Here is a 26,852-nt window from a genome sequence, read left to right as displayed (position 1 = left end):
TAGTAATAGACTAACACTCTTTCCCAAGAATAATGATGTCATGCTTATTTAATTTTTTGTCAAATACATGTTATGCTTGTTAAATATAGGGTGGCATTCTAAACTTGAACTTCTTAGGTGTTTTTCCTAAATTGACTTTAGCCATCATGTAGAAAAGTGCTCTTCTAAACCTGAAGTGATCTGGATGTAAAAATCCTTGCATTGATTTTGGTGGTTCTGGTAAACAGTTCATAAAAACATATGCAACATAACTGATCAGAATCTACTGCCAAGGACATGTGACAGCTTAATGCATTAAAAAGATTATATATTATGAAACTTTTGTTTAAACTTGTTCTGAGACTGTTGCCACCAATCCAGGCTAAAGGTTTCCCCTGCTTATTGCTGGTCAGCCTTACAGGATAGTGAAAAGCATTGCTTTTACATTTTACTTCGTTTTTTCATACCTTCAATCCTCATGAAAACTGAACTCTTATAAAGTTTCTAACACTGACTATTTCCATTCCATTGTTTTAATAGTTCAGTCACACCTAGAGGAGGTTCAGTAAGGTGAGAATGATTTCAGTTCACAGGCTGCAAGGGTTGAAGCAACTGCTGTAGTGAACAACTTAAACTTCAATTAATTGTATTTAATGTGTTTTGAGGAATTTTTTTTCTAAACACCTTCCATTGGTTTTAGGTGAGTAAAAGCCAGGTCATGGAGAGTCTACACTAGATTAGAATGGAAAGTATAGGAGGGATTAATTGAACTGAAGTTTACCCAGAACAGGGTGCTGCTGTTTAGTGCTATCTGTGGAGATCTACAGTGAGACTGGACAGCAGACTGAATTAATTTACTTTGATCAGCAGAAATATATGTACATAGAAAATTATTTGAAACAAAATACTGCCTGAAAGCCTGATTTCCATAAATGCAAACTTTTTAGTGAGTAGGAGGGGAGTTTGCACTCTCAAGTTAAAAGAAAACCATAGTTTTAACTGCAGGTCCTGTGGAAACTAAATTGTTAAAACCTTAATGGTTGCTATTTAATTTCTGACCACCCTGCCTTTCATCTAGCTTTGTTACCTGTTTAGAAGTGGCATTTCTCACCAGCTTCCTGTTTCCACCTCTATCTTGACACCCCTGGTACCTGATTTTATGTAGTTCAGTGGTGTTCATTGAAAAGCCATACGTGCCATGTTACCTTTAATGAAAATGTGCCAAGACAGTTGTTTCATCTTTCATAACCTCCTGCATACCATCTCAGGAGCATAAATCCTGTTCTGGTAAGTTGAGGAGTCATTACTAGCTATCATATCACTGTGTTGTAAATGACTGAATTGTAGCTGCACAGACTTTATAGTGTACCTGGACTAAATATAAATTTTAAATCTGAAATTTTCCCTCTGGGATTATCCACCCCTACTGCAATAATAAAACATTACAGATTATAAGTCATGCAAAAAAAGATTGTTACAGGAATGTAAAAAGACAGACTGTGCTTTTCTAGAGAAAAGTGATAAATGTTTGTAGGTAGTACTGTGGTCTAGAATGTGTTTTGAGGATATGATATAGTCTAATGTGGTTTACGTTTTTCCTGGGAATAGTTAGTTGTTGGAATTGTTCCCTGGTTGTGTGGTCTTGCTTTCTTAGTGATTGCTACTTAGATAAGTACATATTTTTCATTTTCAAGTGTGACATGAAAGAGTATATTATTTAGATTTATTTTTGTGCATGGTTTAGTCATCCTTGTGCTACATAAGAAATCATATTATTAAAGAATTTCCCTTTAGAAATATGTAACATTTTTACATTGTTGCCTTGTACTGCTGTGTATTTGAAGGCAGATAAGTGCAAATGTAATTAATATGCAGATACTTTTGTTTATAAGCTTTATTTGATTCTCTCTATGCCAAGAGGTATGTAGTCTTTAAGTGATTTGCAGTAGAATAATTGCAATATTTTAAACTTGTGCATGCACTTGTTGAAGTCACTATACAAATATTAAAGCAGCTAGATTTTTGAGAAATAGAGTAGAAGTTGTGCCAGTCTTTTGCCCTCTTACCTATATTGTTAGTTCTTAACTCTACATTGTTTTCCCACATTTTTTGTAACTAATATAAAAATTTCTGGCCTACTAACATGGAAAAAAAAAAGCTGTTGTTTCCTCATGGAGTGCTCCTTCAGCAATGGAGTTTTTGAAAGTACATCTTGCGGTCGAAGTACTCTGACAAGTCTTCACTACAGTTAGAAGTATCTGCTTTAATGGTGGGTGAAAACACCTGGTTTTCCACCAGTTAATTTCAGTTCAACAGGTGGTATTCATTTGTTAGTAAAGAACTTTGTCAGCGTCACTACACTGTGCCGGGTTTTAGCTCTTGTGGTAGTTCATTCTCATCCAGCCTAGCTAGAACGCAAAATTGGTGAGAAGGGATTTGACTTAAATACATCAGTATTTGTCTTTCTGAACTCTTCAAGATTTTCATGCCTTCAGCATATGGATTACACCTTTTAGTATGTAACCTGAAGAGTTTTCCTTAGCTATGGTATAAAATGCCTGATAGAATAACTGATCTATAGCATCTTTGACTCTCAAATTTGTTTAAACCAAGAATGTTTGGAGTGTATTTTGCAGTGATCAGTTATGTTACTCTGGAGTAAGATCTGTTTCCATGCCAAAGGTCACATTTTAGGTTTTTTTGGGGGATAGAAAATGACACATTTTAGTTTTCTTTGGTCAGAAGAATAATTTGTTTGTATGATACTTTTCAACTAGTGAAAGCTTTATCCGCAGCCAAACACAGATTTTCACAAACAATTTTTAAAAAGGGCTCCAAATGGAAGGGTGGCTAGTCTCTTAAATGCGTGTGATCTCAATGTATAGTATTAGAAACTTCTAAATTATAAACATATAAGCATTATAAGTGTTAGCATACTCTTCCTTTTTTCATAAGAAAAAAACTCCACAGCCCAACAACAACCACCAGTCAACCACACAATTTTTCAAGTGTTGTCCAAGCTCCTATTCCATTATTTTATTCATCAAATGTAAGAAAATTGCTTCCAATCTTCAGGCATTGAGATTGAAAAAACATAGATATTGTCTACCTCTCTACTAGTGGGAGGTTGTAATGAGGAGGAAGAGGAGAGGGTGTCCTGCCAAAATTACCACTGAAACTTGAGATTGTATATATTGCTTAATTTTGTTCTAAGTAGTACAAAGAAACTGAGTTTGTAGAGCTGATCTTTTCTAATTCTGTAATATTTTTTATTATTTCCTGTTTGTATGTGCAAATACAGTCAACTCACTGTTTAGCAGATGAGCCCTAGTTAATGCTACTGTGATGCCTTTTACCTATGGTAATTTAGCATAATGCTGCTTCATTTAGCCTGTGATGGAGAAAGCTCGAGGTCATTTCCATTTGCTTTGGTAGTAGATAAACATAGACAGCATTACCATAGCTTGGATTCTTGACAATATTTTAGAATGCAATAGCCTGTTCATGTATATGTATGCCAGGCTTAATTGTGTATGTTTTGGTACAGAAAGTGTCTTGTAAACCAAAATTCAAAGCCTGCTAGATGTAAGTGCATTTTAAGGAAAAGAAATGTAATCTGGGACCTGAGTGATCCTGAAAAAAGCCCAGTTGCAGATCTTCAGTGGAAGAAAACTTTACTATTGTAAAGTTTATTTCTCAGCTTATCCGGACTTTAATACTGCATGAAAGCTATTAGACAGGAGGAGTCTTTACAGTTTGAATGTTTATAAATATTTTCTTATTCCAATTTATTCCTCTAGGATAGCCTTATAACATCTTACACCAGTGGTCAGTTTAATCTTGAATTAGAAAAAGGAAGTGTAGTATTGCCAATGTCCATGAAACAGCAGGAAGAAGGGACAAAGATACAGTTAGACTTGCTAAACATGTTCCCAAAGTTCTTGTTGAATGAATGGGAAACAAGTAATTAATCTGACTTGAGGACTGCTTTCTAGCATGGACCAGTTACATTACTCATCAGTAGTAGTGTTCTCATGTGAAGAAGCTACTTAGGAAAAACCTATTTGGGTTTGGAGTGGATTTCTTTTGTTTCGAGTGTAATGTTTTTCAGACTTCAGAGGGTTTAGCCTTTCTAATAATTGTGCCAACCAGTAGGTTCCTATCATTAATTGCTGGCTGCAGCTTGATTCTACAGGGCAAGGCTTATAATTACTAGCTATGGTTGAAAATGCTTACCCTTTTCACACTTGGGAGCCAAGCTGTTGTTAGCAATTAAAGATAGTTAGCTGTTCCCTGCCTCATGTCAACATTTGCACCAGTAATTACTACATCTTCACACTATTTTCCCTGGTGGGGGAATTCAACTCTTCCAGTAATGTTTTGTAATAATTTGGATTTTGTGTTTTTTGTTGTTTTTCTTTACACTGAGACTTAATGATTGTAGTTTAACCTTTTCCATTTAAAAGAATTGGGATGGTTTTGTCCTTTTACAAGTCAGTTTTAGAACCTGTAACCGTGTTTGGAGTTACAATCTAGTTTGAGAAATACTTGATAAGGGATTATGAAGTATGTCATTCTTCACTTTCCCGGCCTCAGAAAAAGTTAATCATGTGGTAGGTACTATGCCTTCATCTTAACAGGTTTTTTTACCTCATAGAAGGACTTTAGAGAAGGCAAAAATTGACAATTGTTTTTGTAAGCATCTAAGAGAAATTGCCCCCATGCATAAAAATTGCATTTCTTATTCCAGACTGTCATGCTTCTGTGGTTTAGGTAGGTATACTTAGGATTTCAGATAACATGAGTTCTAGCTTGTTTCAAGCTACGCTCTTGTGTTGCTTTATTTGCTGCTTTGTGCAGAGGTCAGGAATGTAGCAGAGTTGATACACTTACCCAAACTGCTCAATCTATTTGCTTTTTCTTCTGTCAAATCTGTTCTCTTGGCAGATAGTGTGTTTTCTGATATCCTTTGAACTCAGATTGCATTTCTGAGTCAAATACCATTTTGCTCATTGAAAACAAGTGTAATTCAGAATTACTTCAGTGTGAATAGACTAAAATTTATTTTCAAATGTTAATGTTGTATATTCCATCTTCTAATGTCTCCCTAGAGAGTGAAATCCTGACGTAGTAATCCCCTGATGATGTTTTATAGTAGATAGTGAAAGTAAAACTTTATTTTAGTCTCACCCACTTTTTAATTTCATTTTCTCATACCAGTAGGCCAAGAACTACTGGTATATTGAACTCATATTGTCTCTATGTTGTTTTAAGGTTTAGAATTCACCATTTTTTGCCCTCCAGCCCTCAGTATAGTCCTTCATAAAGCAGAAAATACAATTTCATCCTGTTGCCAGGAATCTGAATCCCATTGTAACCAAAATAGCCTTCCTCCACATTGGCTCAGTTCATCGTTTGTTTTGGTTCTCCTTTTCAAAATATTTATAGACCACCTGTTATTATGAGGATTAAAAGAACCCTTTATCAATGGAAATATATTTGGACACTGGGTTGCAGTCCAATAGTCTGAGGCAGACTGTGCCCCCCTGCACTTGATAGAACGTGGACAAAGATGAGAAAGCTGCCAGGGAAACTGTTACTCTCCATTATGTTATTTCTAATAGTCAGCCTAAGAAAAATACGTGCTGCATTCAAATCCTGCCCTAAAGTCCAACCTTACTTGTATGTCTAGCTTCTCAGACCTTGCAGCTTTGCAGTTTAACATACTATAATCTTTTTGTTTTGCTGAGATAAATTGCCCAAGTTGAGTGCTTCTTCAGATAAACAACCAATACTGAGTTTTATTGTGATCAGGTTTGCATTTGAACTACAGCGGGACTTTGTGCTACTCATCACACAGTTTACCAGGTTTCTAAGTGGTATGGCAAAATTCAGTTTTGTTTATTGTTATTAAGGTTAGTTAACTCCTCCATGGAGTTTAATGCCTTTAGTAGTTCTTAATTAATATTGGTATCCTTGGGGGCTTTTTGTTGTTTTGTTTATGGGGTTTTTGGTTGGGTTAGGGGTTTGATTTTCTAGTTTGCTTTTTTTTGGTGGGGGAGGGTGTTGTTCATTTGCTTGTGGTTTTTAGGCAAATTAGCTGCTATTGAGTCAATTCAGTTTTAGTTCTTTCCAAAGTTTTCAGCTTAAAAGGATTCAGGGAGGCAGAAGAGGGAATCTGTTTAGGTTTTGGTTTTGCAGCCATCGTACAGCCATTTTGTGCTGTGTTTCACAAATAGTTTGTGTGTGAGTGGGAAATCTTCCCCAATTAAATTCTGTGCCTTTTTTCCTGAGGAATATTTTTTAAAATGTGTATGAAGTTATACATTGCTAAGGTTTCTAAGGTGCCAGGTGAAATAGGTATCTGAATAAAGGTAAGTTAAGCTTTGATTCCTTAGGGTGGTCTATATCCAGATGATGATAGTTGCACTTTCATATTAAAAAAAATGCCTGAGCAAAACCCACAGCAAAAGAAAACCAGACCAACCCCTGCAATTTGGTCCAATTTTTGATATAATTGGTATAAAAGGTCCTGGTCTAAATGTGCATAGATGCTAAAATATTTCTTTTGGTGGTATTTACTACCTAGGTAGGTACACATAGGTTTGAAAGCATAGAGAAATCTGGAAAACTTATGTACTTTACCTGTTTGAAAGTATTCAACAGATTTTTTTTTTTTACAATGTGCCCTTTTAATTAAATGTTCATATAAATAATTTCATTTTTAGAAATCATTGCCAGTGTAATAGAAATGTCACTGTTTCTGAGGTGCAAGTAACCCCTTCATGTTCACTTCCTCAAAACTTTTTTATTTTCGAAATTTTAAGACATTTTCCAATGCATTTATCGTGGTAACTCTTGTCTATTTTCACAAGACTGTAGCTGAAGTTATTATTTTGAATATTAATCTGAGCAGAAATGATTTCCTCGTAGTTCTGCTGCAGTTGGCTAGTCAGTTCTACTAGACTTTTTAAAACCAATATTCAGGAGTTGACTTGTGGCAAATTTGAATTTAAAATTTGTTTGATAGGAATTTCAAGGGAAGTGTTCATTATTATGATGTGATTGAAGGTATCTCTTTGAAAAATCGGATTTTTTTCTTTTTTTTAAACAATTCAGTTCCTCATATATGCAGAATTCCCCAGTTTATATGCATATTTCAGTGGCTGACTTGTGATGCACTGTTTTATTTACAAATAATTAGTAGTCTCTGAAATTTATTTGCATATTGGTTTGGGTTTTTTGTTGTTTTTTTTAAGTATTGTGTATTATAACCAAACAGTCAGGATTGAAAGGAAACAGTCTCAGATGAATTTTACTTGCAAATTGTTTCCTATTCCACCAATCCAGAAATCCTATCACAGTGTAACACGTATTTTAGTGTAGCTTTAGATGAGGGTTGTTAGGAGTGGCCTGGTTTCTCTCCTTCTTTTTCATAGCCCAGGAAGTACCGACTGGGAATGCTGGATGAGAGGATAGTTCCGGTGGGATCTAAAGCAAGAAAATCAAAGAACCCTATTGGCTGTCTGGCTGACAGGTGTAAAACAGGAGTACCCATCAATATGGTTTGGTGGAACAGAGTCACAGAAAACAATTTACAGGTAAAATTATTTTTTACTAGTCACTTTTTCAGTATTTTGGATGCTTTATTTAAAATTTTGGACAATGTTAGAATCAGTTACTCCAAGTACAAGTTGAGATCAAGTCAAATATTTATTTTACAAACTAGGCATAGTGGTCCTCCAGGAGAGTGACTTGGAGATGTTTTACTGTCTTCACCCATTGCTGAGCTATGTACTTTATTTTGTTATAGTCTGAGGAGAAGGATCAAAAGTAATCATGAAATGTATTCTAAAAGCAAACAACCAACCTTTTATTTTAATTCTCGTATGAGAAAGGTTTCTACTGGTAAAATTAGTGATCTTTGTTAAAATGATTGACACTTAATGCAAGTAGATGCCCTCAGTACAGAATTTGAAGATGTGACCACCATGATCAGGAAGTGTGAATTCTTAACTTTCATATGGGGATGGTTTATATTTCTCAAGTTGTTTGAGAAATATATTAAACTCTATCATTATTTTACTTTATTCCTCATTCTTCAGCTGTGTAAGAGGGGAGTGGTGGAGCTGGAGTTGAATATCTCTTTACAGCATTAGCAGGTAATCCTTGGAATAACAGTCAAGGATAATTCTAGTCTAGGATGAATTTACTTTGTGTCCCCTAAAATAGTGTTTAGATGAAAATTATTACAATGGTGGGAAATGTGCTATTGCTGCTGATACTGTTTCTACTTGTGTAGTGTTTTTAATTTCTCAGAATTATTATTTTAGTCTTTCTATGAGGGTTATATAATTTTTGATGTTTTCTAAGTGAATGAAATGTGTAAATTGACAACAGACTTATACCTACAGTTTGTGGCACCTGAGGATTTTCTTTCACTTCACTGAATTTTTGCCATGTAAGGGCTAACATGCACTTCCTACTGGAGCCTTTCCATACCTATGCTAGTTGTGTGTTGCTTGATGTCTGGACACCTTTGCCGTACTGAAAGAGGGAGTCGTGGGCAGTGTGATGTAGGCAAACTGATACTACCTTGTTTAGGGATATTTCAACCTTCAATCTGTCTTGGCCCTTATGCTGCTGGGGAAAGCAGCACAGTCACTGTTAAAGAAAACTAACATAAAGGAAGCATTAGTAGAAGGACCAGGTAAGGATACAGGAGAGTGGTGAGAGCCTGTGAAGCAGTGCTGTTCTCTGAAGGGAGAGAGGATGACAAACTGAATTTATTGTGTGTATCTGAGTGTAAACCATAATTAGTAGACAGTTGTTCTGAGAAGAGAGAATCAGAAAATTGGTCTTTGGTTTTCAGGTGGACATTGAAGGGCAAGATAGGCCCCATTTATACTCCTGTCTTCTGTTGTTTTCTCTGCTGTAAAATGGCACAGCAAATGTGGTTGCTAATCTGCTCCACTTAGAGGAGGAGCAAAAATACTTAATGCTTCTGGAGGCTGGAGAGTCAGTGGCCTGAAACTTGAAGCTTGTTGCCAGGAGCAATTGTCTTCTCAGTACCTGTGCCCTGTGAAATAGTGGCAAAGGGAAGGAAGCTCAAGGACCCCTGGCTTTCTGAGATTAGCAGCATTTGGGATTGCTTGGGATTGGCTGCAGACCATGTAGCTTTTGAAGGGTGCAATTTCAGGCTCCTTTATTGCTCAAGAATCCCAACTAGGTAATTGGTTTAAACTATGTACACCTTAAGATTTTGTATTACATGATGCAATTGCACCCATAGAGGTGTGGACTTCAGAAAAGCATGCATATTATGCACATGTGGTGGAAACACAAACAGAAGGATGTTCAGCCATACTAAACAGAACTGGAGTAGGAACAGGAGGGCTTGCAGAGAATCTGTGGAATCTGGCAAGACTGAAGTAGGAAAATGTTAAAACTTGCATTGTAACATAGTTTAATTGTTATTCATGCATGGCTATGAATTTATAATCCGGATCTGTTTTCTTTAAATGTGGCGTTACATGATTAAAAGTGAAGTCCACAGGGGGAATTGTACTATGGATTGTGTGCTAGAAAAGCAAAAAAAACCCAAACAAACCAGAACAAAGTTTGTTTTATAGTGATAAATCCTACCTTTTATTAGGAAATGTCCTGAGCAACTGCACAACCACTTGATATATTTTACAATAGCAAGTGGTAATTTTCCTTAAAATAGTAGGAATAGATGCATTTTAATTACACAGATTGGTTCTTATGCACCATCAATAACTGATTGATTGTATCTTGAGCAAAAGAATAGTCATAGACATGAATTTTTCAAATAAATTGCATCAGGAACATGGACTTTGAAAACTTCAGGGGCTTTTACAGTACTTGGAAGGATTTTTGTTAAAGAAATGTGATAACACTCCAGATCTTTAAAAGTTTACTTTTTATTGAAATCTACTTGTCAGTTTTAACAAAGCTTTGCTAATAGTTTTAGTTGTTTGAGCCTGTGTTCTGGTTTATAAACAAACAAATCTTTAACCAACAAATTTTACCCAGCTTTAATGAAATTGATTCCAACTCTTCTCCAAGAAAAGTAGAGCAATACAACTAATAATGGTGACAAATTGAAATTTATTAGTGCCTATTGTATGAGTGATGTGATGACTTGTCACAGTAATTAAAGTAAGGTAGCATGTTGCACAAATTCTATAGTGGAAGAGAGATCACAAAATGTGTCCTTTCCTGATGTCATAATTAACAAGGAATCCTGGAAATGGAGGAATTGCTATAATGCTCTATGAAGCGAAGCTCCTCATATAGAAGATCTTCCCATTAAAAAGCAACAAAGAAACCCTAAACCCCAACAACAACAACAAGATAATATATAAAAACAAAGGAAGACTTTTGCATGTTTTTGTTTTCCTAAGAGATATTGTGAAAACTAATTAAAAAATAGTGGTAAAGGACTCCCCTGCTTTATTTATAGCATGGATGCAGTTTAGTGCTGGTTTTCCGTAACCATTTGTGCTGGTTTAAAGGTGAACCAGCAGGGGAAATGAACTCACCACGAGAGAGATTATAAGTCAGACCTAAAATTTAATAATAATATTACAATAACAACACTGACACACAAGGGAAATTGCTTTCAACTCACAAAACCCCAGCAGTATAACCCAGTGTCCTGGGGCACAAACCCAAGGGGGTTTGTTTGCCCTTGTGCTGAGACCCCTGTCATTCCCCCAAGTCCAGAGCAAAAGGAAAAGAAAAACCTGTTGGTGCAGGCGAGGGCTGTGGTCTGGGCGAGAGCGGGGATCTCCTCCTGTCAAGGTCCTGCTGCTGCTCTGGATCCGACGAGAAGTTCCCGAGGTCTTCTTACCCACCACTTATGTACCCTCAGGGAGCACTCAGTCCCTCCCCCTGGGCGGGGACTCACACAATGGGTGATTAACTCTGGAAGCCAGGGGGTGTTGAGCTGTTGATGGCCCATTAGCAGCTCCGCCCCCCTCAGGCTGGGTGTGAAGGTGATAATGGCTCCCTGGGCAGCTGCTGCTAATGGCCCATTGACCTTGGGGAATGAATAGAGGGGGTAGAATACACAGCTTTGATCACCCCCACACAGGTTAGCTGGTCCCTCCTGCTGAACTAGGACACCATTACACAATTACGTAATTTGGGATGTCAGGATAGATCAACATGAATTTGAAGGTGAAGGAGAACATAAAAAAAGGAACAGAATAGCTTGTATCCAGTTTCTAGCATGATAAGTACAGTATCACATCCTTCTGAAATCAAATGAGATTGACCTACTTTTTGCGTGAGGTGACTTGCTTGGAGCTTTGGTTGGGTGTGGGACCAGAACTGATCTAATGAAATAGTGTTGCATCTGCTGAAACTGCTGTGTTGGCTCTGCTGCTGTACAGCTTTGTGCTGTGTTGTGAGAGGCTGAAGGGGAAAGGAGACAGAGAAGTGTGGTTTTCAGTGCTCCTGTGGCATCTCTGCATGACTTTCCAAGGGTTCTATACTTGAGTGTCCCTGTGTTACAACACAATTCTATACTTAATGGCACTTTGAGGATTCACTTATGAATCAGTGCAGCAGTGAGGCCTTAGAAGTTTGGTGCTGAGATGTGTAAAGACAGATTGTATGTATTGAAATTAATAGTTATGAAACAGGAATTTTGATTTTATTTCTGAAGAGAAATCTGTTGATATGTGGAATTCTTCATTATACAGTAATGCTGCATGCTGCTGCATGGTCCTCCCAGTGATGGTCTTCAGCTTGGATCCTTGGCTTGCTCTTTACTTTCATCTGCACCTTCTTTTAAAGAGCCTTAAATTGTTGTGGGGTTTGGGGTTTTTTTTGTGATGCCCCAAAATGTTTTCTTTCTTCCCCTCCACACTATATTCTAATTTTATTTTATTTTATACCAAAGAAATTCTGAGCTGAATGGTGACACAAATGAGTTATTTAATAGTTCTCCCCGATTTTTTTAGTTCTTTCGAGGTTCCATCTTTACTAATTGCTTTGTGACCAAATTCAGCATCATTTGGACTGTATTTGTATGTGTTCTATAAAGTTTTTTGTACTCTGATATACAGAAGTATAGAAATCATTTTTGTATGTGGAACTGGATGGACTCAGTTTTGTCGTCTGTCTGTGGAAGCTTCTTTACAAAGCTGACTGAAGTGGCTCTGCGGTTTTGGAAAGAGCACAGATACAGTCTGAAAATAGGGCATTTTGGTGAAATTTCTTCATGGAATCATTCTAGTGAGAATGTGTGATGTAGGTATCCATTCAGACAGTAACTAGGGAAGTTGCCTCACTGCTTTAGTTTGACAGCATTTTTATGAATATACTGGAAGAAGGGGGATGAGACTTAAATCAGCAAGGTTGAGAGGAAAAAGGAGGGATAGCAACTTTAGCAAAGGTGTCAGAAGTCACATTAGGTGGTTTGGTGGACAAATACAGCATAGCTGACACAGCTATACTTGTTTCTGTTTAGTGCTGTTTGTTGAAAACATGTTTATTGTTGTTTTGAAATTTTGTATGTGCCTTTCTATGGGACATTTGCATTTGAAAATGAAAATACAGGCCTAACACAGTGCAGGCAGTGATAGCAGGCATGTTTGTTTTCTGGGCATATCCACTGCTTTTTAACATCATAGTACTGCATAATCATTGCATACTTCTTGCATCTCCATTCTTTTGTTTCCTGAAGCTTAATAAAAGTCTTCAATGTCCATTTTCTCTACATATTTTACCAATCCTGTTTTACTCAGAATTAATCCTCGTCTAGCACAAGTTACTTTACTCTGAGATGAGTCATGAATGACTAATTAAGTGAAATATTTAAAAGATGTGCTTGTGGGAAATTTGAACTTAATATAGAATGAAGTTGATGTTTTCAGTAATTAGATCTAGATTATTTTGATTCTTATAAAAATTAATTTTTTTTTTAACTCAACTTTATTTTGAGAAGTTTGGTAAGTTTCTACTGGAAAACCTGCAAAAATACTGTGTAGGATTCTAAAGCATAGTTCCCATTTAAACAGATTTTCAAACTTGCCATTGATCCAAATGTAAAACTAACACTGGAAATTTGCATTTCATATTATGAGTCGGATATATTTTCAGACCAAGGATATAATGTTTTAAATCATTTGCCATTAAGAATGTGACTTCCTAATTCTGGCATATTTGCATGGTCATTGCTGCAGAATAAATTATCTACAAAGATTGAAAAATAATTAAAAGATTAGGTCTTAAAGAACTAGTAAAAAAACATCCTCTCACTTTGTTTAGTCTCTTACTCTGTCCTAATTATTTTGGCTATTTTGTTGGAAGAAAAGTTTATGCAGAAAAATTAATGTTTTACTTCAGATAAAAATGTCTATGTTTTTGAAAACATTTTAAGAACTGCAGCTTCACACAGAGGTAAGGAATTTAAACATGGCTTGGAGTTTAAATTTCAAATTGTGTGATAGTAGTTGCTAGTTGTGACCACAAATTACTAAAATTTGTTGTATTACTTTGATTAGTTTAGTCTGGCTGGTGACTGTGGAAGCTGGGTATTTTTCTGTATTTAGAAAACAACTTGAAGATAGGAGGATCTTTTAAAATTGTAATCAAAATTTAAATCACTGTTTTTACCAGTGGGGAAAGTCCTGGTTTACAGCTTCATGTTTGCAGTATCATAGGCTTTCATAGGAAAGGGTCTGTGTTCACAAATCAGAGCTGTTTACTCATATATGATGTTTATATCAAAGTTACATAAAAAGAATTTAATCTTAGCAGGCTTTGCTTTTGATCCTGAATTGTGACATCAAAAAATGGAACTTGACCCGTTGCTGTTTGTAATTTTACCGCACAAACCAGATCAGCTCTAGCAGATTCCTGGCTTTGACTCTCTCTTGGCTAAACTAGAACACCTATCAGTTAAAGTGGAGCTCTTTTTTTAAAGTGAGCTGCATTTTAAAACTTTGATGGTTATAAATAACTTTTAGAGACAAAAGCTTTCAGTAACTAAATAACTCTTAGGTGCAAAAGTGGTCTATGAAAGCTTACAAAATGCATTTAGAAATAAGAAACATCACTGTGCTATAGGAGTTGTTCGTAGGTGAAAGTAGTAAGAGTTTAGCCAGAATAGGATGGGATTAGCCAAGGTGGGATTCTGGGAACTCTTCCAGTTGCTGTAGGAAATACTGAGGTTGTCTTCCAGTAGGTGTGTTTCTCTCTGCTTTCACAGTTCAAAACTAATGCCATGTCCTTCCTTTGTGGCCTGGGTCATTTAGATGTGGTAGAGCTGTGGATGGGTCATGGCTAGTTTTCACAGTGGGAAAATGTGGATCTTGTAGTTTTTTGAAATTGTGCTTTTAGCAAGGTGTTACAAATTCTGTCTCATGGTCTCCCAGTTGTTTTGTTTGGTGATGACTTCTCAGCTCTGTCACTGTTCGGACAAATTCGACTTGACTTGCCACCTCTGTCATTTTCTCCAATTTCAGTGAAGATTTGCCTAAATGGTTACATGCCAGATTTTATCTAGAGGAACACCAGTCTCTTAGTTATTCCTGTCCCTAAATTCAGATAAGTCCAGAATATTACCTTTTGAGTTTAAATGTGTAGTTATGTGTTTTCAGTTTATATAATGCAGCTTACCAGTTGTTTTACTGTATTACTGTGTATCTCAGCAAGTTTTCCTTAACTGTGATTAAAGACTTATAAAATTCTTATGAGCTTTTTACTGATGTAAATCTAAGTTTTGTACTTCACCAGTTTGCATATTTGGTTCCCTGAATATTCAGAAATGTGCACTTGTAAGATGTCGAAGAAGGTGGTAAAGATGACATCATAAAGTGGTTACTGGTTAATTTACTGTGTGATTAAAGGTAGAATATTCATACTATTTGCTTTTTAACCTGCTCATTCTTTAATTTTACAACTTTTAGAATCTTGTTTTTTCCAGTGCTTTGAAATACATTAGTAGTATGATATCTGGAAGAAATATTCAACTGAAGGTATTAAAACCAAATTAACAGAAAAAGAAGACTTTTCAAGTATTTTTTTTCCCTCTCTAAATTGGTGTTCACACTTCTTTTCTCATTTGGCACTAACTTACTTTCTCGCATGCCACTTTACTTATACTGGTAAAAATTGATGTTGGTAACTTAACTAACAGCTGGCACAATTGGGTAATTTAAAACTGCCTAAACCCAAAATGGTTCAATATAATTTTCTTTAAAGAAATATTATGGGTTATCTTAACAGTATCCCTTGTTTGTTGGGATTGTTTACTTATATGCTGTCTTCTTATTTTACCTCATTTGTTTAGACACTTTTAAGAGGTACTCTGAAGATTACTTAATAAACCAAACTCTGTAATTAAATAAGCTTCAAACTTTCAGAGTGTTTGTGTAATAATAATTGGTTTTATTTCTTGACTTAATTTGTCTTTTCTTCTGCTAATGTAATTTGTAACTGGCTGTCCAGTAATAAGCCTTTTGATCTCTAACTGGGATTCTTTATCTAACCCTACCTATCCCAAAACAAAGAAAATGCTCACCTCAAAGTGAACACTACCACCCCAACATACAAAATCAACTGCACAGATTCTAATAGAATTTTAAAACTGGTTATATGCTATGTTTATGTACTAACAAATACTGGATGTTTGACCATTGCTCTTCTGTTTTTTTCCTGTGGTACGAAGTTAAACCTCAGTATTAAAGGTGCTATATAAATGAAATAGGTAATTAAAACAGAAGTTCACAAAAAACCTGAACATACAGGTCTATTTGAAATAGAGGCAAGGATGGCTTCTTTAGTAGGAATCATTTTTACTCCTTTAATTTGAAATTGCTCGTTAGTTTGAGATTAAGTCTCTAAAGTAATGGAGAAACAATCTGCAGCTGTTGCAAAGCTTTCTCAGTGTCAAATCTCTTTTCTAAGTTTGTAATGTAATGCTTATGAAAAGCCTCTTCCAAAGCGTTTGTATGAACTTGTATACCAGCTGTTCATATGGATAGCTTGCTTATGCTGCTCCAGACATAAGCTAAAAATCATATTTAAATTTGTTGATGGAGACCAGCTTCCAGTATTCTTGATTCTTGTCAGTAAGCTGTATGTACCTTAAAAATATCCCCTGCACTCAGTAGGCTTGCGTAGAAAGTATTTTCTACCAAGTAGGCACTGTCCATCCCTTCTCATTTAAAATAGACATTTAATTTGTGTTGGTTTTGGTTTTTTTTTAAACAGACACCAAATCCTTCTGCAAGTGAGTTTATTCCTAAAGGAGGATCAACCTCCAGGCTGAGTAATGTAACCCAGTCAAGTATGTCTGCCTTCTCACAAGCCTTGTTCTCTCACCCCTCCATGGGAAGTCCTGCTACTGCTGGGCTAGCACCAGGTAAGTTGAGAGTAATGATTTGTAGTACAGTGTCTTTTTTTGTCTGTGTATATGTAGTGATTAGATTTATTGAGTGTAAATGTAGCCACCTTCTACTTTAGCTCTTAATTTTAAGGCATTCTTCAAAAAGTAGAGGAACATCAGATTTATCTCCCAGTAGCATGGAGATCACACTGCAGGCTGTGAAATCTGTTCAGCCACAGCAGCACTGAAATTAACAGCCTAACTTTGCTCTTTTTTGGGAGAAAGGGTGCTGAGTTACTACACACTGTGTTCTGTGTGGTCCTTGCTAGAGCAGTAGTTAAAGACTATTTAAACAACCCATAGTCTAGAAAAGCACTGTAGTCTACAATGAATATGTTCTCAGATTACCACGCACTGATCTGCTCTTTTGATTTGTTTCTAGACTATGTAATCTAGAAGTAATTATTTTTGAAATTAGTGAGTATATTTGACGACTTAAAAATATGGATTAACAACAAAAAGTAGAAGGCAAGTTTATTCTAAAATAGCTTGCCTTGCAAAGTAGTGTTAATTTTTATTGTATCTGTCATATGTAGTCTCACTTTTAAGACCAATTTATGGTTATCCTCATTTAAAACTCTTACTGAAATGTGTTCCATGCAGTTGTATACTTCTGAGTGACAGGGGGCTTTTTTACTTTTAAAAAAGTTCAAGCCCTTCATGCATCTTTCAGTCTTCTGATATTAAAAAGCTCTTTCTATTAATTTAATTTAAATAAAATTAACTAATTTTAATGTATAACCATCAGCACATCTGGCTATTACACATTGCAGATTCCTTTCTGTATGTACTCAAACCTTTGGCAGTCTCTGGCAACTGACAAGAAGCATTAGGTAGCTGTCAAAAGACAGAGGAACAAATGTTGTACCTTGTTTTTTAAACCACTATCGGGAATTACCATTTACTGAACTGAATTTCAGTCTTTCCTGATGCCAGGGAATAAATCTCAGTGTCAATGTGAAAGAAGCCAGCACTTAGCTTGCATGTGAAAATGATGAGAACAGGCTAGGATAGTGATTGATGCTTCTGCTGAGCAAATGAACGTGTTGTGGTGCTGTGTCTGATTGATACTATATTGTGCTGTACCGTCTTATTGGAAAACTGTTGTGTTTATATGCCTCTCAGCCTTGTCACCTGGATTGAAAAGTGTATAAAGGATTAAATAGAATACAGTAAAATGATCTACTTTTGGAAAGTGTCCAGTGGGGTCTCAGAGGGATCCTTCACAGTCCCATTTCTTTACTATCTGTAAGTAATACTTGAAAGGATAAGTAACACTGATGAAAGAAGTTCACACAACAATTTGAGCTCCTAGAAATATAGATACCAATGCTGCATACTTTCTAGCCTCAATTACTATTGTTTGTTTATAGACAAGAGGGATGGGGGAATATTTGTAAGAGCTGACTTCAGGCAAAGTTGGCTTGTTTCCCTGCTCTTCCTGTATAATTAAAAAGAGAATATAGTTCAGAGTAGGGCTCTGAGTCGGGTGCTCTGAGTTTTCTCTCACTGAGCGCAGAGTTCTCTGAACCTAAATGTCCAATGTAAATACTACCCATAGGCATTTATTTTTATTTAAATGTCAACATTAAAGCTGTCAACAGTATACATCCAGAAAAACTTGTGTTACCTCAAGGTCAATAAGGAAGTGCTCTTTCTAAAAGATCAGGTTCTTAAATAAGAAAGCAGTATTTGTGTGGGGGAACATCACCACTTAGGTCATACTGGACAACAGAATTAAAAAAATTATCTAAGTAGCTTCTGAAATTGTCATGAAAAATTTTCGTTCAGTTCTATTAACTTTCAATAAGTGAAAACAAATTGAAATGAAACACATATAAACAGTTTATAAACATTTTCCTTTGAATAAAATGTAATCTTCAAGTTAAAGGCTGCATACTCTCCAGTAGAAAAATTTTGAGGATTTAAGTATTGGCATGAGATTAAGATTGCTTTTTTTTAGTAGTTTACAGGGTACTGGAGGAAAATAAGATTTAATAGGAATAATTTAAGAGTTCCATAATAGGTAAATTATGAAAACAGTCCTTTGATTTCCATCTTACTGATAGAAAAATGTAAGTTCTTTCACATTTCTAATTTCAGAGATTTCCCTAAAGGTAGGTGCAAATCAATACCACTTTTAAGATCTAGTGTTTCATACATAGCTCAGTTGCCCCTGGAAAATATTTCTTCTTCTTGTCTTATCAACAGTACTGCAGAAATAATGAAAAAAGAAAAAGAGAAGTGAAACGTAAAATACTTTGGTAGATAACTTGTTGTATCCATGCCTGACATATCCATTAGGATGTATAGTACAAAAGAAGATTACCCTTACGTTTACATGTTTGCTTAGATAAGCGCTTTCTAGCATAATCTCAACACAAAGTCAGCCTACATCTTGGTAGCCTTTAATGGAGCATGAAAACATAGTGATATAAAATGCAACTTACATGAACAATGGGAGAAAATCGTTGCATTGGAGAGCTTTGAACAGATCTCCTTCACCATCTCCAAACTCTTCTCATAACTCCCCTGAATAATATTTTGTTATTCCTTACCTTTCCTTGCTAGCAAACTCACCCTATTTGTCATTTGCATTGGAAATTCAGTTAGTTGACAATCTTCAAATAGCACTTTTGCTAACAAGCTTATCTTACCCAGTTATGTGTAGCTGTTGTAGAGTATTAATGCCATTAAAATACGCAACACGGTGTATGAAAGAAATTTATGAATGTCATTGAAGTGGTAAAACATCACTGCTGCGTTAAACTTGAGAGAGAACAGATGTATAGCCCACAGCAGCAAAATCTGTCTGGCTTGGGTTTGCCTAAGCTAGGTTATGGCTAAAGAGTAATGCCTTTGGCATTGATGGAAGTGACAGCAAGTCGCTGCTGCTTTAATATTTTGTCCAAGTCAGGTTCTGAGCTTACACAGAAACTGAGATCCCATTTCTGCTGCCAGTCTGAACCTGCAGGCTTAGGAGCTGGGAATGCAAAGATGTTGTGCTTGTGTTCAGCTGACACGTCTCCCTTTGTAATGAGCTGCAAGGGTGTCATTCTCTGGGCTCATGATCCCAGTTGGAGATGGAACACTTTCAGCTGAGGCAGTTTGAGTGGCCTAAGGCCACATGAGCTTATTTCATCCTCCTGGATAGAATGTAGTGCACAGCAGGTTCTGCAGCCATTCTAGAATAATCCAAGAAAGAAAGAAGGCAAAGAGACTGTAAAATTAAAACTGAGGAGTAAGAAGTGATTACTCCAATTGTGTAGGGAATGAAGCAGATGTAATTAACTTGAAAATACACAGCTGCAATGCTAATGCCCCTATAGAAAGCTTACGATAAAAAGAAATCTCTACTGAATTTAAGGATGCTGCTTTAAGTTCTTAAAATAATGTGATATTATTTGCTTTGATTTATCATTCCTCAAAATTTACCTCATAGTCTAGAGTATCTCTAAGTAGAAAACATTAAAGTGATAAAATGTTAAATGCTTAACCTCTGAATGTGTTACAAGCCGTAGAGTATAAGGACATGTTTCTAAATGAGTAGGCAAAACTTGAAGGTTTTTTGTTGTAGGCCAGCTGATTTGCATACACATGAGCTTGATGAAATCCTGCTTCACTAAGTTGTGAACTCTCATTGAATCAAATAATTGTAGACACTGAGACATTGAGGTCATGCTTTGATACCTTTTAATTTTGTTTATATGAATTCTCAGATTCAAAATACAGTCTAGCTTTTGGTTCAAATACACTGTGTTCTACAAAGCTTTATTAGAAGCATTAAATTAATTAAATATTTTTGAACATTGTCTGAAATGAATTTCACAGTTTACCATTTCTCTTTCCTCAGTCACAGTACAACTTCAAAATTAAGAGAAACAATGCAAGAAGTAAAAACATAAGCATAAAGAGGGATGTGTAAATATGATATCTCTCTTTGCCAAAAATGAGAATAGTGGCAGGGGCTCCAGGTATATGTAGGCAGCCTGCACAGTTACTGTGAATGTTCTGAAAAGACCATCAAATCCTGCAACCATTTCCATGATGGTATGACACCATGATAGCTGCATACCATGACACCTCTTCTTAGATCTAAATGTTTGTGAAGTGAAAGAAGCCCTTTTCCCCTCCAGTTCATTATTTAAGGTAGTATTTGACTTCTTCATGAAGTGTATTAAGATTCCCCAAGACAAGGAATGGAGAGCTGCCTTTGCTAGTAAAAAAGTCTCAGGAAGGACAATTTAAAGCAGGCTTTTTGGTTTGTCTGCCTTAGTACTCCTGTTGGCATTTGAATTTTAATACAGGGAAAGGTTGAACCCTCTCACAGGGTAAGTTTAATGTTACTTGTCAGGATCACTGGTGCCATGTGTATATAAATAAAGCAGTACATCATAGTTGGATTATTCAAAGCTGTTTTTTCTTAAGCCTTTTAGTGAATAGGTATTTATGTAAATTGTGCTATTCAAAACAGCCTATCTAATTCCTTGATGTGTAGTTTCATTTTCATGACATTACTATTGTATGTTCAGTACCATCTTTTTCCTTGAGTATGAGTCAATATATTCACTTTTTAATACAGCTCTTTTCCTTTATTTTACTCTTAATTCTGTTTTGTTGTGATTAAATATTAAATTAGTATGGTTTTAACTGATTAAAATACTAATGAAGTTGGTGATACCTGCTTGAATTGGTGCACTCAGTTATTTGCTTCCCTAAATACTTAACTCTGTATCAGTTTTGATTAAAAGTGGTTTTGTTTTTTTTTTAATATGATATTGGACTTTTAATATTTGTAGTTTCTGCAAAATGTAATGCAAGTCTCTCAGAAGAATCTATTGCCTTAAGTATTTGTTGTCTCAGCCTGTCTGTACCCATTGTGGCAGCATTAGTAGCAAAATGCTCGTAGCATGTGTAGTGTATTGTTCCAGTAGTATAAAACCAAACTGTAGTCAAGTTTCTTTCTTATCTTGAACTTACTATGCATATTGGCAGTGAGAAACCCAGATGTGCTGCCCACCAGATAATCTTCACTGGACTTTCAGTGTCCTTCCAAAATCAAACCTAACAGACTGGAAGGACATTTGAAAGGATTTGTGTAACACTGTCATCCTTTTCTTTCAATCCTGCATTAATACCTGTGCCAAGACATTAACGATTTATATTTGTAACTATTCTTTGGCTGGAATGAGTTTTATAAGAAATAAATCCTGCAGTCGAAATCATTTCAAATTGTATCCGTGAAAACCACTAGAGATCTTCTTTTCTACTGAGAAACTTGAAGTAGAAGGTCACAGTATAATGTTAGTTAGTTGCAAGTCTTCACTTTCATTTTTTAAAAATAATATTTACTGTATGCTGTGTCTTGTACATATGTTTATTTTAAAGCAAAGAAGTCTTCAGTTAATTTTTCATCAGTATGTGTGAAGGCTGCTGGGTTTTTATTTCATGATCCCTACAGTCAATGTTTTATTGAAACAAAAGTTTCTTGAAGCCAGTTACTTTTGCCTGGATTTATGCCTTTAAGGACTAAATTTAATACTATTTAATTGGAATAGAGTGAAAAAGACACATCATAACTTTTCCTGGATGAAGAGAAGCCCTTGAACATGTAGAGTTGTTTTAGTTTTATGGCCTCTTTAATTAGTCATCCTTCAACTTTTAAGATTAATATATTGTTTCCTTTGAAAATGATCTTTTCCCACAGTGAAATAACTAAAGTCTTTGCTAACTAAAAAGTGTGTATGCAAAAAAGTTGCCCTTTTTTTTCCCACTGATGCACTTGTTTAGAGTTTCTCAGGTTTCAATTGAGTTGCCCCTCTAATGTTGAAGCTGAACACCAGTCATTAAAATAATTTCAAATAAATTAGAAAACCTCAGCACAAACCTCCAATAGACTTCATATGCTGAGATGTTACCTATCTTTGCATCTCAAACAGAGGCTGAAGGCTGGCTTTTGAAAATTATAATTACAGGGAAATAGGTAGTTACTTTTTATTAAAAGCAGCATATTGTGCATTACTTATTTGTATGCTGTAGTTACTGGAGATTTTCATAGCTGTGAAGTTAGTTCTAGTAAAAGGTAGATAAATAATTAAGTGAAGTGAGTCACAGCTTAAGAAACTCCATTGATTGCTCATGTAGCTGTTAAGTGAACAGTCGCATAGTCGTTGTATTTTATCTATTTGCAGTTTAATAAACTGTCTTTTAGACACAGTGTTATTTTGAGTCCTCTCCCCCCTTCAACTACTTCTATATTTTTCATTTCAGTTCTTCGTATGTATATTGTAAGTTCCTGAGCTCTGTTGCTCTGAACTAAGCAAAGATTTTGGGGAAAATATATCTGTTCAGTCATGCTTTTACTGTTTTACCTCCTAAGGATTTCTATATCTATATGAAGGGTTAAGTGTCTCACCTGCTCAGAATATTGTTGGTAGTGAGGGCTGTTTTTCTCAAATTGCTAAATTTTTGTGATGACAGATTCGATCAAGAATATCTTCTTGTGTTTCTTTAAGGAATGTCACTGTCAGCAGGATCTTCTCCTCTTCATTCTCCCAAAATAACTCCTCATACATCTCCTGCTCCTCGAAGAAGAAGTCATACTCCTAACCCAGCAAACTATATGGTGCCTACTAGTGCCTCTGCATCTGTTGCTAGCGCTGTGTCTCAGCCTCCATCTACTGGCCAGGTGATCCAGAAGGAAACAGTGGGTGGAACAACATACTTCTACACTGATACAACCCCAGCACCTCTCACAGGAATGGTATGTTTGCTTTCAGTATGGAAGTGTATGGAAGCGTATCAACCAATTTCAGATGCTGAGTTGGTTGATATTAGATTATTCTTAACACTCTGAAACCCTTGTTCTGTATGACGATTACGCCTTTTAATTGTTGTAATTGTTCTCCAAAATCACTGACATTTAAAGATTGAAGAATTTGTAATGTATTTTTTCATTTACCACTGTGTAGAGTGGGATTTGTAGGGGATTTATACAGCAATAGAAAGAAAGCATTTTTTTATGTCTCAGCAGATACATACATAATGAGAAAACATCAAAAAGTCAGATTTTTTTTTCTGTTAGGTTTAATAGCTCTTATATTTGCAGTGGCAGGTAAAAGGCAATTATAAAAATGTTAAAATAACTGTGCATACATACATGCACCCACTCACCCTTCCCTTTGAAATCACTAGAAGTGAATATCACATAAAAAAATTGTAATATATCTGGCAGTATATTTGTAACTTGTAGTGTACATGAAGACTTCATAGTTCAGTAGTTTGAACTAAAAGGGTGATGAAACTCTTCATATGCCCTATCCTTAAGGATTTTAAACTGCTTCTTGAAATACTTTATTTTCAGGTATTTCCAAACTACCACATCTACCATCCAGCTGCACCTCATGTTGCTTACATGCAGCCAAAAGCAAATGCACCTTCCTTCTTCATGGCAGATGAACTCAGACAGGTAAGATGATAGAGAATTTAAGGAAAAAATGCATATCTGGGCAAAAACTAGAAAATTGGTAATGGCAGAAGAGAAGTGGACACTAAAAGTGTGCAGTCAGTTTTCTCTGTGAAGAACTTAAATTATCAAATCTTGTAATAGGAGGAGTACAGCTGAGGGTGGGAGTGGGTTACAACACATATGACTGGAATCTAATCTGCATGCCATGATTTACTCTTCTGTTGAGTACTATTACTGATGTAGTGTTTTCAGTTTTGACGTCTCCCGCTGAAATGAAAGTGTATGCAGGTGTTGGTTTATAAGCCCTTCTCCTGGCTGGCTTTGAGTGCTATTTATTCAGCTTTTCTGTAGTGGGAGCCTTTGTCAATGCTAGTTATAGCAAATGTCTTTTGCAGCTCCTTCCTTTAAGAACTTTACGTATTTTGTCATTAACATTTTCAAGCTAGTGGTCTTCTGACCCTCTCTACCCTGGACACGCTTGCATCAGTTCTCTATTTCAGTACACGTAGCTAGTACTTCAAAGACAGCGTACTCTTAACTTATCAGAAATGATGAGTTGACTTATGATGTTCAAAACTTGACTTAATTTTTCCTTCAGGAACTGATCAACAGACACTTAATAACTATGGCCCAGATTGATCATGCTGATATTCCTGGTAAGTAAGTGTTTCCTATAAACTAAACTGTGGTCATATTGTTCTGCAACCGTGCATTAAAAACATCTTTCAAAAAAAACATCACCTGTTAAATTTTTCATGAAACCTTAACCATCAGCATGGGTTGTGGATAACCAAATATGAAGTATTTCAGAAATGTGATCCCCCACCATTTTAATTCAAATTTTCTTGTGTTTTGACACTCCTTAATGGTTAGAAATACTTTATATTTCTGAGAAGGGAAAGATCCTTAAGGCAATAAAGTCTTGTGAAGAACAGTTTTCTATTACTACATACATATTAGGTAGTCTTTTAAATGATGCATATTTTTTTCAAAGGCTGTGTGTAAACTAGCACAGCCATTTCTTTTGAAGTGAATTAGCTGGTATACCAGAGAAGGCTTTGTGCTAGTCATCAGGCAAGAGAACCATATGCTATTCACTGTAATTTAGCTTTTGGAGAATTTACAATTGACGGTATTCAACTTGCTTTAAACAGTTTTACGTTGCAGTATCTTTACTTCTCAAATATGTGTATAATATGATAATGATACAGTTAAAAAAAGGGCAGTTTAATATTTTAATCCAGATGATGTACAAGTGTATCTCTTCTTTCAAGGATAATCACTTAATCTGATTTTTAAGCCTTCAGCACCAATCTCTCCCTCTTTTCTAAACCAATATGTTAAAATATGTAAAACTGAGATTTGCTTTCTTTGTGATAAAAATGGGGTTCTTAATGGAGTATGGAAATTGGTGCTTATTTATGAATCAGTGCAGGAAAAAAACAACAAAGAAGTGTCATTCAGAAGGATTAATTTCTCGGGTAAATGAGAAAATGGCAGGTGGAACTGTGCATCTGTTCTGTTGATTTTACTTGGTGTAACTTTTTCTGAAGACCATTTCTTTTAGTTCTATGAGATCATTTCTAGGAACCTCTATGTAGGTAGTAAAGCAAAAATAGTGAGTTCTAATTTACATGCACCTAAAAGATGGCATAGATAATTTATGTATTAATGACTGTCATTTTAATTTTCTCTGTTGCTCTGATAACTTTCTGAAAGTCACCTGAAGCCTAATGTGGTTCTGTCTATAAACTGATTTTAGCAGTTCCTGCAGAAGTGGACAGCTACCACAGTCTCTTTCCTTTGGAACCACTGCCACCGCCCAACCGGATACAGAAAACAAGCAACTTTGGGTACATTACATCATGCTATAAAGCTGTAAATAGTAAAGATGACCTGCCGTATTGCCTTCGGAGGATACATGGTGAGAAAAATTGGGTTGTCCTAATAGCACTAGCATTCCTAAGCATACTAGTCATATTTTAATGTCTGGTTGCTATTCAGTAGTTTCAGAACAAAAAGTTAGAGTAAGAAATTCTCATCTGGAACATTAAAACATGGGGTTTGGTTTTTCCCTAGGTTTTCGTCTTGTTAACACAAAGTGCATGGTATTGGTTGACATGTGGAAAAAAATTCAGCACTCAAATATAGTAACTTTGCGTGAAGTGTTTACCACTAAAGCTTTTGGAGAACATTGTAAGTTTTTCTTTTTTTTTTTTCCACCTGTTGATGTGTTGATACTTGTTTCCAAATATGCTTGAGTTGGTAAATGTCACATTTTTCTATTTTTAAGCTCTTGTGTTTGCGTATGATTTTCATGCTGGAGGAGAGACCATGATGAGCAGACACTTCAATGACCCTAATGCTGATTCCTATTTCACAAAGCGGAAGTGGGGTAAGGAAAATACATTATCATACAATACTTCTGTACACTGTTTCCAATGCTTAAGCAGTAAATATCTGGTCAGAAATAGTTGTTCAACTTAAATTTTTGGCTAACCAGTTCTGTTGTGTCATAAACTGATTGGTATGAGAGAACTGTTCTTCAACCTCTGATTTGTAAAATTTATTTTTAAATTAACAGACAAGTATAAAATTGATGTCAGTGTGTAAGGGAATTACAGTTCTTTGAAAGAGAAATAAATTGGAACAGAATTGACAGCCAGGAACTCTGTTGTCCTGATTCCAAGACTGTCACCAGGTAACACCTAACACTTAATGGCAGTGATTCTGAAGTTGTGAAAGACATGCAATGTCAATTTGATTCTTGCTGTTCAGGTGTCCTACACTTCTATTTTTTTCATCATTGGGTATTATGAGGCCTAATTAGGCAGTGTTTGATCTTACGGCTTAAAACGTGAAGTACTAGACAAGGAGTGAAAAATTCCTATAACTCATTCTTTTCAGACACCAACTTCACATCATATGTCTGACTTTTTTATTTTGTGCGTGTTTATAGCTTCAATATATCAGCTATAG

At 35.7% G+C, this 26,852-nt stretch overlaps 1 protein-coding gene across 5 annotated transcripts in view; it reads left to right on the top strand.

Moving 5' to 3' along the window:
- Positions 1-26,852, top strand: part of PAN3 (poly(A) specific ribonuclease subunit PAN3) — a 78,787-nt gene that overhangs the window by 26,932 nt on the left and 25,003 nt on the right. For 3 of the 5 annotated variants that reach the window (XM_071553329.1, XM_071553315.1, XM_071553346.1), the window contains 8 exons: positions 7,419-7,580; positions 16,231-16,381; positions 22,921-23,168; positions 23,769-23,873; positions 24,472-24,529; positions 25,636-25,797; positions 25,953-26,069; positions 26,167-26,268. In XM_071553329.1, coding sequence (XP_071409430.1) covers positions 7,419-7,580; positions 16,231-16,381; positions 22,921-23,168; positions 23,769-23,873; positions 24,472-24,529; positions 25,636-25,797; positions 25,953-26,069; positions 26,167-26,268 — 1,105 coding nt within the window. The remainder of the gene's footprint in view (positions 1-7,418; positions 7,581-16,230; positions 16,382-22,920; positions 23,169-23,768; positions 23,874-24,471; positions 24,530-25,635; positions 25,798-25,952; positions 26,070-26,166; positions 26,269-26,852) is intronic. The other 2 variants (XM_071553323.1, XM_071553337.1) reach the window with 2 other exon arrangements.

Source organism: Pithys albifrons, chromosome 1 (genome assembly GCF_047495875.1).
Source record: "Pithys albifrons albifrons isolate INPA30051 chromosome 1, PitAlb_v1, whole genome shotgun sequence".
NCBI classification, from domain to species: Eukaryota; Metazoa; Chordata; class Aves; order Passeriformes; family Thamnophilidae; genus Pithys; species Pithys albifrons.
This window is presented reverse-complemented; position numbering and strand designations above follow the sequence as displayed.